This window comes from Chaetodon trifascialis, chromosome 10 (genome assembly GCF_039877785.1).
Source record: "Chaetodon trifascialis isolate fChaTrf1 chromosome 10, fChaTrf1.hap1, whole genome shotgun sequence".
Taxonomy (NCBI): Eukaryota; Metazoa; Chordata; class Actinopteri; order Chaetodontiformes; family Chaetodontidae; genus Chaetodon; species Chaetodon trifascialis.
In genome coordinates, this window is record NC_092065.1 from 28,298,153 (window position 1) to 28,311,082 (window position 12,930).

The 12,930-nt window shown below is 48.8% G+C and overlaps 1 protein-coding gene across 4 annotated transcripts in view; it reads left to right on the forward strand.

Moving 5' to 3' along the window:
* The first annotated feature begins 446 nt into the window (after positions 1-446).
* Positions 447-12,930, forward strand: part of LOC139337153 (voltage-dependent calcium channel subunit alpha-2/delta-4-like) — a 46,520-nt gene continuing 34,036 nt past the window's right edge. For all 4 annotated transcript variants that reach the window (XM_070971596.1, XM_070971597.1, XM_070971599.1 and 1 more), the window contains exons 1-13: positions 447-1,003; positions 5,065-5,146; positions 6,662-6,778; positions 7,104-7,163; positions 8,488-8,650; positions 8,739-8,870; positions 9,513-9,573; positions 10,463-10,613; positions 10,728-10,802; positions 11,343-11,432; positions 11,612-11,725; positions 12,434-12,512; positions 12,620-12,753. In XM_070971596.1, the coding sequence (XP_070827697.1) occupies positions 882-1,003; positions 5,065-5,146; positions 6,662-6,778; positions 7,104-7,163; positions 8,488-8,650; positions 8,739-8,870; positions 9,513-9,573; positions 10,463-10,613; positions 10,728-10,802; positions 11,343-11,432; positions 11,612-11,725; positions 12,434-12,512; positions 12,620-12,753 (1,380 nt within the window). In that variant the 5' untranslated portion in view covers positions 447-881. The remainder of the gene's footprint in view (positions 1,004-5,064; positions 5,147-6,661; positions 6,779-7,103; positions 7,164-8,487; positions 8,651-8,738; positions 8,871-9,512; positions 9,574-10,462; positions 10,614-10,727; positions 10,803-11,342; positions 11,433-11,611; positions 11,726-12,433; positions 12,513-12,619; positions 12,754-12,930) is intronic.

Sequence of the window (12,930 nt, forward strand, 5' to 3'; positions counted from 1 at the left end):
CTCAGTTATTTCTGTGTGTGTGCGTGCGTGCGTGCGTGCGTGCGTGCGTGCGTGCGTGCGTGCGTGCGTGCGTGTGTCGGAGCATCATGTCACTGTTGGCCGCTCGCCCTCTCTCTCTTTCAGCCAAACTGAACCTCAGGGTTTCTTTTGTCCCGGCTCCTCTGATTGGTCGTGGGAGAGTCTGTCTCCAGAAATCGCTCTAATCCTCTTAGATAAAACAGAGCCCTCGTCCAATCCCCTGCTCCAATCCCTCCCCTCGCTCCCCCTCCTCTCTCTCTCTCTCTCTCTCTCTCTCTCTCGCTCCATGGGGAAGAGGAGTTTTAATCCAAGTGGATTACGTTGCAAATTGGGTGACAGTGGAGGCGAGCGGCTGCAAAATCTGCTGCAGACTGTCGGCGTTACGTCTTCCCAAATATGTGCAAGGTAGACAAATTACTAGCAACCTGGGAAAACCTGGACCAGGTTAAGAGGAAACTTCTTTCTGTCAGTTTACTCCAGTGGAGCCTCTGAGAAGGACCAGTTTTCACCTTTAACCTCTTCTTTCTTTCTTCTTGTACCAGAACTAGTTTTTACCTTTCTGTCAGTTTGTCCTGGATGGCTTTAAAGTCGCCGAAGATCTTCTGGAAGTTCCTTTAAAGAGGATGAGATGCTGCAGCAGGAAGCGGTGAGAAGATGTCGTCAGCAGTCCGGGTTTATCCAGACATGAGGGAGATGGTTCGGGGTCCAGAGTCTACTGCTGTGATCGCTGTCTACTGCTCGCTTTAGCCAACATGAGGAAGCCGTTTCCCACAAACTCTTAATGACCCTCCTGAACTCTCAGAGCTGATCCCAGTTTGTGAAACTGCCTCCAGTATTTCAGAGTCCGAGCTGCGAGGAGCTTGATGTTGGGAGTTGAAAGCAGGATGAAGGGCAGGGGGCTGGGAATGAGGAATCTCCTGGGGATTCTGGGATTTTTCTGCCTGTGGATTACAGCTCAGGCGCAGATGAAGATCCCACCGGAGACGTAAGTATCCTTCACTTTTTCTGCTGGTTCAGCGCTCTCAGCCTCCACCTGCTGCAGGAGAATAAATATCAGAAGTGCGATCACACACAGATGCTCAGTTTTCAAAAAGCTGAACTTTTAACGTTTAGGTTGATTTAACAACACACTGTCCCCCATGTAAGCTAGCACGACAGCACAGGTCTGTTGTTCCCCTGCCGGTGCTCAGCCTGCCAGGCGATGCCAATCAAACAGTCCCATTAATGTTAGCGTGGGAGAGCAGTGGGCAGAAGCTTCTGCTGTTGACGTGCCTTTGAGCAGGGCATTGTACTGGGCACCTCTCAGTGCGAACGTGTCAGTCTGTGGATGAAAAGCTTGCAGGAAACAGTCCTGATTGGACTTGTTCCAGATGAATTAAGCCTCACACAACAAACTCCCAGAGTGCACTATGTTTTCATGCAAGTCCTGAGGGACACTGCAGTCATCTGACCGACGTATTCCCTCAGGACCTTCATGAAAACACACACTCACTGAGAAACTATTCCTGCCGGGCTCACAGCTGCTTGAAATCAGCTCATATCAGCCAATTTCACATTTAACATTAACCAAGACAGCTGCACGTTCAGCCCCAACTTCAACTTAAAACCACAGTCCAGCCGCATCCCAAAACATCCTCAAGGGATTATTATCCTGAAGCAGCTTTGTCACACTGTAAACTCAAAAACATACTCTGAAAACAATTAGAAGAACAAGAAAAAGATCAATGTTATGAAAACGAGTTGAGATACTAAATCAGAGCTAATCAAAATTTAATCAATGCACCTTCCTGTGAGAAATGTCACCAGCCACATTTCAAACTACACTTCCCAGAATGCACCTGTGTGACAATCCAGTTGGTCCTGCTGTCTTCATACTAATAGCATAATTAGCATGAAGCTGTCAGGCAGTGTTAGAGTAAAGCAGCAGTGGCTCCCTGCAGGACACACTCCCCCTCGTCCACCATCTGTGTGGCCAGCACGGCCCCCCCCCCCCAACCCCGTCAGCCCGGTCACCTTCTACCCTGACCCACATTCTCCACCCGCCTGACCGCTGCAGGCCTGCACACAGAGAGGCTGCCATCGTGTCACCTGGTCCCAAACACACCCTGAAAACGCGCAGAGGGAAACGATGAGGAGTTCGAACCTCCAGCAGTTCAGTGAAGATGATGTGACGTGTTTGTCATTAAAGTGCAGCAGCAGGACGAGGTTTGCTGGATGTTTGGCTGCTGTCTGAGGGCAGGCCTGTTGCTCCTTCACCACGTCTGCCGTTTCATTTTGCCGTCCATTCAGACCACAAGCAGCACTGTTGTCCTGAGATCATGAAAGACTATCTGAGTCCAGTTTGAGTGACAGATTGACGAGTTTATCAGAAACCTGATGTGCTGAGGATGTTTGTGCTCTGACTCGAGTGTTTCTTCTTCTGGCTGCACACAACTCATGTTGGTTCATCTGTTTAGTCTTCTGATGGATGTTTGGAACGTGAGAAAAAAAGCAGGTCAAACGTTACGAGGAGGACGACGGTCGGTCATTTCTGACACACATCTGTGCACTCAGGTGTTTTTTGTTTCCGTTATGTCACCGCGGCTCGCCGTCTCCTCTGCTGACTGTTTGACCTTCATTCTGTTGGCTCTATCTCATGAAATGAGATGACGGGCGCGTTGTGTCCGCCTGCGCGTCCACTCAGATCCGCCTCAGGTGGATTACACTTTGGAGGTGATCTTGATGGAGGATTTCATTTTTCGTACATTTGCAGTTAGAATTGGTGACAGACGGAAAGACGCTGCAGGTATCTATATGAAGCTTCGCCTCTGACCAAAGAGACATCAGGACGCTTTAATTTGAATGACTGATTGCTCACATTATCAGCTGTTATCTCCAGAACGGCAGCAGATAACAGGCGTAACTGTGAGCTGCAGATGACGGACTTCACTTTGTCTACGAGTCTTTAGCTCTTCAGTGTGAGGCTGTTGAAGTGACCCTTCACATGTCTAAGACCACAACCAGCACGGCAGTCCTGACGCAGCTGAAACAGCAGCTCTGAGTCACAAGTGCAGCTCATATGAGGGGAGCATGATGGGAGGAGGCAGATTAAACCACAGGTTTTACACACTGAGAACCCAAGTGGATGGCAGGACGCTGCAGCGCCATGTTTGGTTCAGCTGCTGGAGGAAAGTTTTTTTGTTGTTTTGACTGGAAATCTGAGCTGAGTTTCTTCTGTCATGTTAACAAGTAACATTATTAAACCTGGAAACACCCTACACTGTGTGTGTGTGTGTGTGTGTGTGTGTGTGTGTGTGTGTCTATGCATGTGTGTGTGTGTGTGTCTATGCATGTGTGTGTGTGTGTGTGTGAGAGAGAGAGAGAGAGTGTGTGTGAGAGAGTGTGTGCACACAGGTGTGTGTGCTCTGAGAGGATTAATGTCCAGAACAGATGGATCGATAAACTCCAACGTAGTTTATCTGCTGAGTAAGCAACACACACACACACACACACACACACACACACACAGAGTCCTGCTTCAGTGCTGTAAATTGGCAGTGTGTGTGTGTGTGTGTGTGTGTGTGTCTCTGTGTGTGTGTGTGTGTGTGTGTGTGTGTGTGCGTGTGTGTGTGTGTGTGTGTGTGTGTGTGTGGACTCAAATCTTCTGAACGTTTTGATCTTTGAAGAAGAACAAAATGATCCTGAACGGACCATAAAAATCATTTTAACGTTAACGTAACAGTGACGAGTCCTGATGGGGACAGTCCGTCCTCGTTTATGTCCTCACGTCCTCATGCCAGCTCAAATGTGACAAACCTGAACGCAGACCTGCAGGTGACGGAGGCACACCTTTACTTCAGCCCCATCCTCCAATCAGAGTTGTGGATGCTCGTCGTCTCGCTCGCTCTGAGTTTACTGGCACTGATGTCTGAATCACATGGTGACATCATCGTCTGATGGACATTTCATCACTCAGACTGAACGCAGAGCACATTTTTAGCTCACAGATCAAATCACGTCTCATTGTCTGGACTCCATGTTTAAACAGTGCACAGGTGTAATACCTGAAAGCACACCCTGCCACACGTTATAGATGAGGTTCAGCGTGTGTGTGTGTGTGTGTGTGTGTGTGTGTGTGTGTGTGTGTGTGTGTGTGTGTGTGTGTGTGTGTGTGTGTGTGTGTGTGTGTGTGTGTGTGTGTGTGTGTGTGTGTCACTGTGCATTTGCCGAGCAGACACCTGCAGCTCTCTGCTGTGACCCACATGAAGAACAGATTATCTAAATCTCTTTCATCTCTGTCGTATTTAACAGCCTTTTTCTGTCCTAACCCACCGCCAACCAACACCGCCACACACGCTGACGTTAGCTCGGTGCAGGTGCTGCTACCTGTCTGCAAACATCCTGTGACTGACTGTGGATCAGTCTGAACATCCTCACTACCTCCATCACTGCTGTCATGATAGTACAGCTGCTGGACTGTACCTTCATTCATGAGTACTGAGCGGAGGATCGACAGACCGAGGATGGGATAAATGCGGAGAAAATAATTTCACGGGAAGCATGGCGTGTAGTGTGCAACTAACTCTATGTGATGCGATAATAAAAAGTACATTTCTTCTTCTTCTTCTTCTTCTAATTGAATGAATGAATTTCATCTGGTCAGGTTCATCCAGTCCAGAGGCTGAAAGACTTCATCGTCTCTCTGTTTCTACTTGTTCTTCACACCTGTGCCGTCCTTTATGTGACTGGTTTGGATGTACAGTACATCTGTCTGCACTCTGGGTGGGGTAGGGTGGAGGTGGAGGTGGAGGTGGAGGTGGAGGTGGGTGGTGCACAGCTGGCTTGTCATCACACGTCCTCGTATGTGTTATTTACAGCACACAGCGAGACATTCGACATCCTCCTTGTGTATTTGTTCTCTGTTGTGTTTACATGTCGACCGCTGCCACACGTGATGCTGCTGCTGCTGCTGCTGCTGCTGATGATGATGATGATGATGATGATGATGATGATGATGATGCTGATGTTGTGTTCCTGTGGATTCATGTTGTGCCGTCTGTGTTTCAGGGTGCAGCAGTGGGCGTCTGAGTTCTCCGTCCAGCTTCGAGACTTCACCGTCAAATACTCCGGCTCTCTGCTGCTGCAGAAGGTAAAGTCCGTCCAGAGGCTGTAGAAGCAGGAAGTGTAGTTCTAGTGTCAGTCAGCGGTGTCCTACGTTTCCCACAATGCCAGTCGACTGTTGGGTTTATCAATACACAGCACAGTTACTCTGCTGCTGTTTCAGATTCATGTCTGACTGACGCTGGTGGCGTCCCTCGCACAGCCTGCCGCCTCAGACTCCACAGGCTGTTTGATGTTACGCAGAACTGAGTAGTAGGAAAAATAGCTGCTTTTTCTGCTGTTAAAACTTTTTTCCTCTAAATATTAAAGCAGGATGACAGTTTGTTGGATTACAGTCCCTGTGAGTCGTCCATGATGTCAGTTTTTACTGATGAAGGTAAAAATTACTCAATATAAAAAACGCAGCTCGACTTCAGACTGGTCCAAAGGCCACCAGACTGGTTGTACTGGGAGCAGAGAGCGATATGAGAGTGTGAAAGCATCTGTCTGTGTCGGTGTATTCCTGTGTGTTCACCAGGCAGAGCTCACACACACACACACGCAGGGATCATGGTAATGCCCAGATTGAGGACCGAGCCCTCTTTGCGGCCGTCAGGATTTGTGGCCTGTTCTGATTTTAGACATTCATCCATTTATCTGTCAGATTTAGGTTCATCACAGGCAGTCTGCAGCTCGTCTGCAGCTCGTCTGCTCTCAGAAACACACTCGCCTGCTGTGGTCAGAGCGAAGCAGCCGGACGCCTGCGACGAAGGCGAATCCGCCTTGTTAGCTCAGCTGCAGTCCAGCCTGCCGTGTTGTTTTCTGTGTGAATGGATGCAGATCAGAGTCTGGAGACGTCCGCCGAGTTTCACTAAACGTTTGGCTCCATCGTGTGTTCACCTCAGTAAGTGGGTTGCTTGGACTAATTGGAATTAGTGAATGACTTAAGGGAGTGATTCAGAGTGTAAATAAGCAGACGGTGCCGTGCCTCCTCGCTCTCAGCTGGCTGGTCCACCTCCAGCTTCTTGATCCAGAGAAAGTGACCCGATTAGCTCAGAGAGCGAAAACCAGCGCACCTCCCACGTCCCAGCAGCCCGTCCAGCCCGTCCACAGCACAGCAGCAGCACAAAATCAGTGTCGCTGCTTCACCTGCTTCAGGTAAATAAAGCAGATCAAAGCAAGATCGCAGCCAGCAAACGAGAGGTCCACCTGATCTGACGAAGCACATGACGAACGATGATGAGCAGTCAGCTCGTATTTATTAATGATCCCAAAATAACAACAGAATGTGATCACCTGCTGATCCTCTCTGACTCAAAGTCACCTGAAAACAGCGCAAAGTGAGCGCACTTTGATTGGAAGTGATTGATTCTCCTTTTGTTGACGTTCCTGCAGTTTGTCACGTGACACAAGAGGTTCAGTTCCTGAAGGGCAGAATATAAAAATCTAGAAAACGAATGCAGAATTCGCAGAGACGGTTGTGGTAACGTTGAACCACGGCTCCTCATCCTAAGAAGTTCTGGTTTCCTTGAAGCCGTTTAAAATCTCTTTTGTCTCCTCTCAGAAACTGAAGGACGTGGAGTCCATCATCAAGATCGTGGAGGTGGACGGAGACGACCTGGTGAAGGATTACTCTGACGAAATCGAACGAATGCTGGGAAGCAAGATGAAGTCTGTGAAGGTGAGCTGACGTTAAACTCACTGTGTCAGTCTCTCCTCTGCTTTCAAAGGCTGAACGGCCAGCTGAAACAGTCCAGGAAGGTTTTCAGGGTCGAGCTGCTCTGGTCGCTCACAGCTCTCGCTCTTATGTAACCTGTGATGACGATGAATCAGACATTACCTCATTTTACGAGTTCACAATCCTCAAAAAGGTTTGGATCCGCGGTATTAAGGGATGTGAACAGTCCACACAGACAGATTATCCTCCACATGCTGCCCTTTGTTTTTATTCTCTGTTTCAGTCCGTGTGACTCATCCAGATCTTTCTTGTCTGTCTCTTGTCTCAGAGGTTAGCAGAGTCTGCAGAGGACGCCGATCTGTACCACGAGTTCAACGCTTCTTTAGAGGTCTGTGCTGTGTCTCACCAGCTCATCCTTAAAGCTTGTGTTTGTGTCATCGTTCATTTTTCTTTCCTCCAGTTCACACTGAAACCTGAAGAACGTGCAGAGAAATTAAATTAGCAAACCTTAGATCACCCAGCAGCACGTTAATCGGTCTAAGATGTGATTCATGAGCCTCAGGTGAGCTTTGGCTCAGCCGAGCGCTAACGTTAGCATGCTAGCTGCGTGCAGATCAGAGGTAACTGCCGGCCAGTCAGCAGTGGACGCTCAGCAGATTGAAGCTTTAAAGCTTCAGCTGACACCTGAATTGAGATCAGGTCAGACTTCACTGATCCTGTGAGGAAACTGGGTCGACGCCGCAGCACAGGAACGCCAGGCAGGAAGTACAATCATGAGAGGAACGCCAGGCAGGAAGTACAATCATGAGAGGAACGCCAGGCAGGAAGTACAATCATGAGAGGAACGCCAGGCAGGAAGTACAATCATGAGAAGAGTGCGCTGCAGCGCAGGAAGTTTAAGCTGAGGATACCTTCTGAACGCTGTCGGCTGTACAGAGCAGTGATGCTCATGCTGCTCTCAGCTCATCCAGTGAGACTCAAACCCACATTTCCTGACCTGCTGGGACTCAATTAAAAATGTATGTTTCACTTAATGGCCCTTTTAAGCTGAGTCTGCAGATTTAGCTTGTTCACCTTTTGACCACAGTTATAAATGACGGTGTCATGTTTTCAGTTAATTTATTGGTGTAAAATTAAAGTTCTTACCTGATTTGAGCTTTTTTTAGCTTCACCGCAGTCGGTAAAAAGACGTTTTTGGCTGTGGTTTATCTCCTTAGTCACACAGATTCACCTCCTGCAGACGTACTTTTAAGGCGGAACAAGTCGTCCAGGTGAGACTGAGGCGTTCTTGCTGCTCTCTCTCTTCAGAGCCGCTTTGTGTGGACCGTATTTCACGTTTGCTCAGATCCTGAATCGTTGACGCTCATCTTCGGCTGATTGTTCAGATCTGTGCTGTCGGGTTGAACGTGTGTGTGGAGCGTCCATGAAGCGTTGAAGTCCAGCTGAAGCTGATTGGTTGAGCTGATTTTGATGTTCAGGTCTTTGCTCAGTGTGATGAAGGTCTGTGTCCGTCCTCCGAACTCCTCTGGACAAATAGTCTCTAAGTGAAGACAGCTTGTCTCTACCTGGACTTTAATCACTGGAGTCACAGAACTTCACTTCACCAACAAACACCTTTAATTTAACCCTTCACAGTCTGGACAGACGTGCATAGACATGTCAACTTGCCTGGTCTTATTCTGAAAGGGTGTCCCCTTCCTGTCTCCGCTCAGTTTGATTACTACAACTCAATGCTGATCAACACGGTGGATGAGGACGGGAACAACGTGGAGCTGGGCGGAGAGTTTCCTCTGGAGGAGAACGAGCACTTCAACAACCTGCTGGTGAACACGCAGCAGAGCGACATCCAGGTTCCCACCAATGTCTACAACAAAGGTCAGAGGTCGTCCCCGGGCGGCAGCGTGGGTTTGTGTCCTCAGCGCTCGGTGTTTCCCGTCAGGCTCAGCTTTGACTCTGTCCGCAGATCCCAACATCCTCAACGCCATCTACAACTCCGAGGCGTTGAACGACGTCTTCATCGGCAACTTCCAGAAGGATCCGACGCTCACCTGGCAGTACTTCGGCAGCTCCACCGGCTTCTTCAGAATCTACCCGGGTGAGTTTATCAGCTAGTCGACATGTAAACCTCTGTTTGTCTCCTCTGTAAACCCCTCTGCTCTACTTTGTGAAGGAAGTAGTTGATTCATGACTTTATATTTGCATCAGCCAATCAGCATCCTGCTGGTCATCAGCGTATGTGGATGGAGAGCCAATCAAATCATTTGATTTTAAACCGTTTTTAAGCCATCGTCCTCGTCTCCAGATGCGAGCCAGACTCCGCCCCTCTTTACCCCGAAGTCCTCTTCATTCGCTGTCCGCCATTTTGTTTTATGCTAACAATCCCACAATGCAATGCGCTGCTTTTTATTAGATTAGATTGAACTTTATTGTCATTGAGTGAAACACAGAGACAACGAAATGCAGTTTAGCATCTAACCAGAAGTACAAACAGTCATAATATCCAAAATATAAATACATGCAAGTGGCATGAGGTATAAACAGGTGAGGTATAAACAGGTGAGGTATGTGCAGGTCGTGCAGGTGAGTTCTATGAAACATGTGCAGCACGGTGTGTAAACAGGTGAGCAAGTGATTCAGAAAATAAAAGATGAAATAAAACTGCTCATGAATCAGCTTCAGTGTTTTTACAGTTAGCGTCTCGAGGTAACACGGTCGCTGTCTCCGTGTGTCTCTGCAGGCATCAAATGGACGCCGGACTCTAACGGCGTGGCAGCTTTCGACTGCAGGAACAGAAACTGGTGAGTTTGGTCTGTCCACTGTCCAGAGCTCCACACACAGAAGCAGCTTCAGTTTGGACATTATGGACATAAAGTTATCTTTGAGTTGATCTTCAGCAGGTTGCATGTTAAAGTAGACAAATCTGTCACAAATGCTGCTCACTTTCATCGAGTGGGAGGAAGAAAAGTCTCTAAAATCCTCATAAACACAGACTGAAAGACACTCAGCGTCACCACGAATGACAAACTGAAGCCTTAAAAATGGCATCGAATTGAGTCTGATGGCAAAATACAACATGAAGTTCAGTAAACTCTTTAATTCTGAGGTTCTGTGGTGTGAAGCGTCTGTTCACTAACAGGAGAAATGAGTAGAAAAATGGCGGAGATCCCGGCGCAGCGCTGCGTTTCAGTCACTCTGCCGGCCGTGTGTCGGCTGAGCAGCGGCCAGCAGAGTCCTGATCCTCTGAAAAGACGATAAGCTGCTCCTTAGCCGGGTCACTGCGGCCCACATGGCACCATATGTGACTGTTCATGGATTTCTAAAATAATACCAGAGAGCTGCATATGTCCCTGAACGCCTCGTCATGCCGCATTACTGCAGCTGAGCTGGAGGCTGCATCAGCTGCGACGCAGGGCGGCACGTTTTACTCGTTTACGTCCAGAGCGTGGAGTCACAGCGGCGTTTAGGTGTCGTGAACACCATCACAAAGTGAAGGACTGATCATTAATATGTTAAAGTCTGTAAGTATGAGACACGTCGTCAAACAGTCCTGGGTGAGACGTTTTCATTCCAGCTCAGTGATGGACATGAAAAGCAAAGTCCGTCACACTTGATGTTGTTTTCTCTGCCTTTTTGACGTTGCTTTTGTAAGAATAAATGATCAGCGAGTGTCTTTCATGCTGCGTTCAGGTACATCCAGGCGGCCACGTCCCCCAAAGACATCATCATCATGGTGGACATCAGCGGCAGCATGAAGGGGCTGAAGATGACCATCGCCAAACACACCATCAACACCATCCTGGACACACTGGGAGAGAACGACTTCGTCAACGTCATCGCTGTGAGATCACACGCGCGCGCGCACACACACACACACACACACAGCAGTGCACCGGCGCCTCATGATGACTTCAGGTCCCTCGCTTCAGTAAATGTCTCTGTCTCCTGTCTGCAGTACACCGACTACGTCCGCTACGTGGAGCCGTGCTTCAAAGGAACTCTGGTCCAGGCCGACTTGGACAACAGAGAGGTAAGACAATTATCTGCTTCATGGAGACTTAAAGAGCTGACGAGGCGTCTTAGCAGCCAGCACACACACACACACACACACACACACACACACAGAGGAACACCCTCGACGTCATCGTCAGGTCGACCTCTTGGCCTGCTTCCCTGAGCAGCATCAGAGACAACAGCGAGTCCACCTGGAGCTCTGCGTGTGTTTTTCTGCTGATCTGTTGTCTTTGTGAGGACCGGTGTGGGTTTCAGACCTTCACAGTGAGGACATCTGTGGACCGTGAGGACGTTTTGTCTTTAAATCACTGCATTCAGACTTTGTTTTAGGCTCAATTTAAAGGTCCGTTCACCAACAACAGCATCAACAGTCCCAGTAGAGACAGTCACAGTGAGGTCTGGGACTGTCCACAGTGACCAGGAGTCCATTCACCTCCACTCACTCTGTGTGGAGGATAAGTGTGATAAAACCATCTTCATGGAATCACAGTACGATCTGCTGATAACGTCTCTCTGTCTGTCCATCTCTCTGTCCGTCTCTGTCTGTCTCCTGCAGCACTTTAAGCAGCTGGTGGAGAACCTGCATGTTAAAGGAGAAGCGAAGATCAAGAACGCGATGAAGGAGTCCTTCAAAATCCTCAATGAGGTTTGTGTCCCTTCATGATCAGAGTCACAGACTGACGGCACAGAGAGAGACCTGGATCTTCATTAAACGGTGTGTGTGTGTGTGTGTGTGTGTGTGTGTGTGTGTGTGTGTGTGTGTGTGTGTGTGTGTGTGTGTGTGTGTGTGTGTGTGTGTGTGTGTGTGTGTGTGCGTGTGTGTAGGCGAGGGCCAACGGTCAGGGCAGCATGTGTAACCAGGCCATCATGCTGATCACAGACGGAGCCATGGAGGACTTTGAGTCTGTCTTTGAGGAGTTCAACTGGCCTGAGCGCAGGGTGAGGACCAGGCCTGAGGCCAGAAACACAGACCTGATCCCCCTCAGCTGTTCTGGGACCCCTCTGAAACCCCCCCCCCCCATATGTTTGTGTTTAGGGTGTCATAAAGTGCAGAAAGATGAACTCATGCAGCTCATTTCACAGTTCAGCTGTGTGCAGCGTTTAGTTGGAATAAATCCATACACACCTGGACAAGTTCCTCACCAACAGTCACAGCTGTCAGAGCAGCAACCAAAGACCATCGAGGCTCAGACTGTGAAAACGGCCCGTGAGACAGAGTTTCCTTAGTTTACATCCAGTCACAGCTTAAAGAAAGATATCAGTATTAAATAAAGAGGTCGCCATCAGTGGCTTTAAGAGTGACAGCTGGAACATCAGCCGACTCACAACGGGAAGTAATAATGATAACCTCCTGTCACAGGGACAGACATGGCAGGTCCAGATTCAACAGCCAATAGCATGAAGGAGGAGGAGGGAGTGGAGCTGAAGCTGGTGCAGGTGTTAGTGTGCACAGTTCAGTTATGAAGTTCCACAAAAAACAAAAAGAAATACAGAAAGCAGTTTAAAACCGCAAGAGAAAATATTCAGCCTCAGCCGGAAGCACCACAGCACACAGCCAGGTGTCCACAGGTGTCCACAGGTGTCCACAGGTGTCCACAGGTGTCCACAGGTGTCCACAGGTGTCCACAGCTGTGCTTCTCTGCTCAGGTGCGAGTCTTCACCTACCTGATCGGCAGAGAGATGACCTTCGCTCAAAACACCAAGTGGATCGCCTGCAACAATAAAGGTCAGCGGCGTGCGAGTGCGTGCACGTGTATGCGAGCATGTGTGTGCGAGCATGTGTGTGTGTGTTCAGTGCGTGCAGCCACACACCGTGTTTGTGTGTGTACTCAGGTTACTACACACACATCTCCACGCTGGCCGACGTGCAGGAGAACGTCATGGAGTACCTGCACGTGCTCAGCCGACCAATGGTGATCAACCACGACCATGACATCATCTGGACGGAGGCCTACATGGACACGGTGGTGAGTCGAGCCAACCAATCAGAGAGCTTGTTCATTAATTATAAGAGGGGCTTTTATCAGGTCGGATATGATGTAATAAATCCTTTGAACTGCTCCTTTAAGTACAGTGGTCATCTTCACCATCATCATCATCGTCACTGTCACTTCACCTTCATCTGTCTGTTTGCTTCTTCCCTG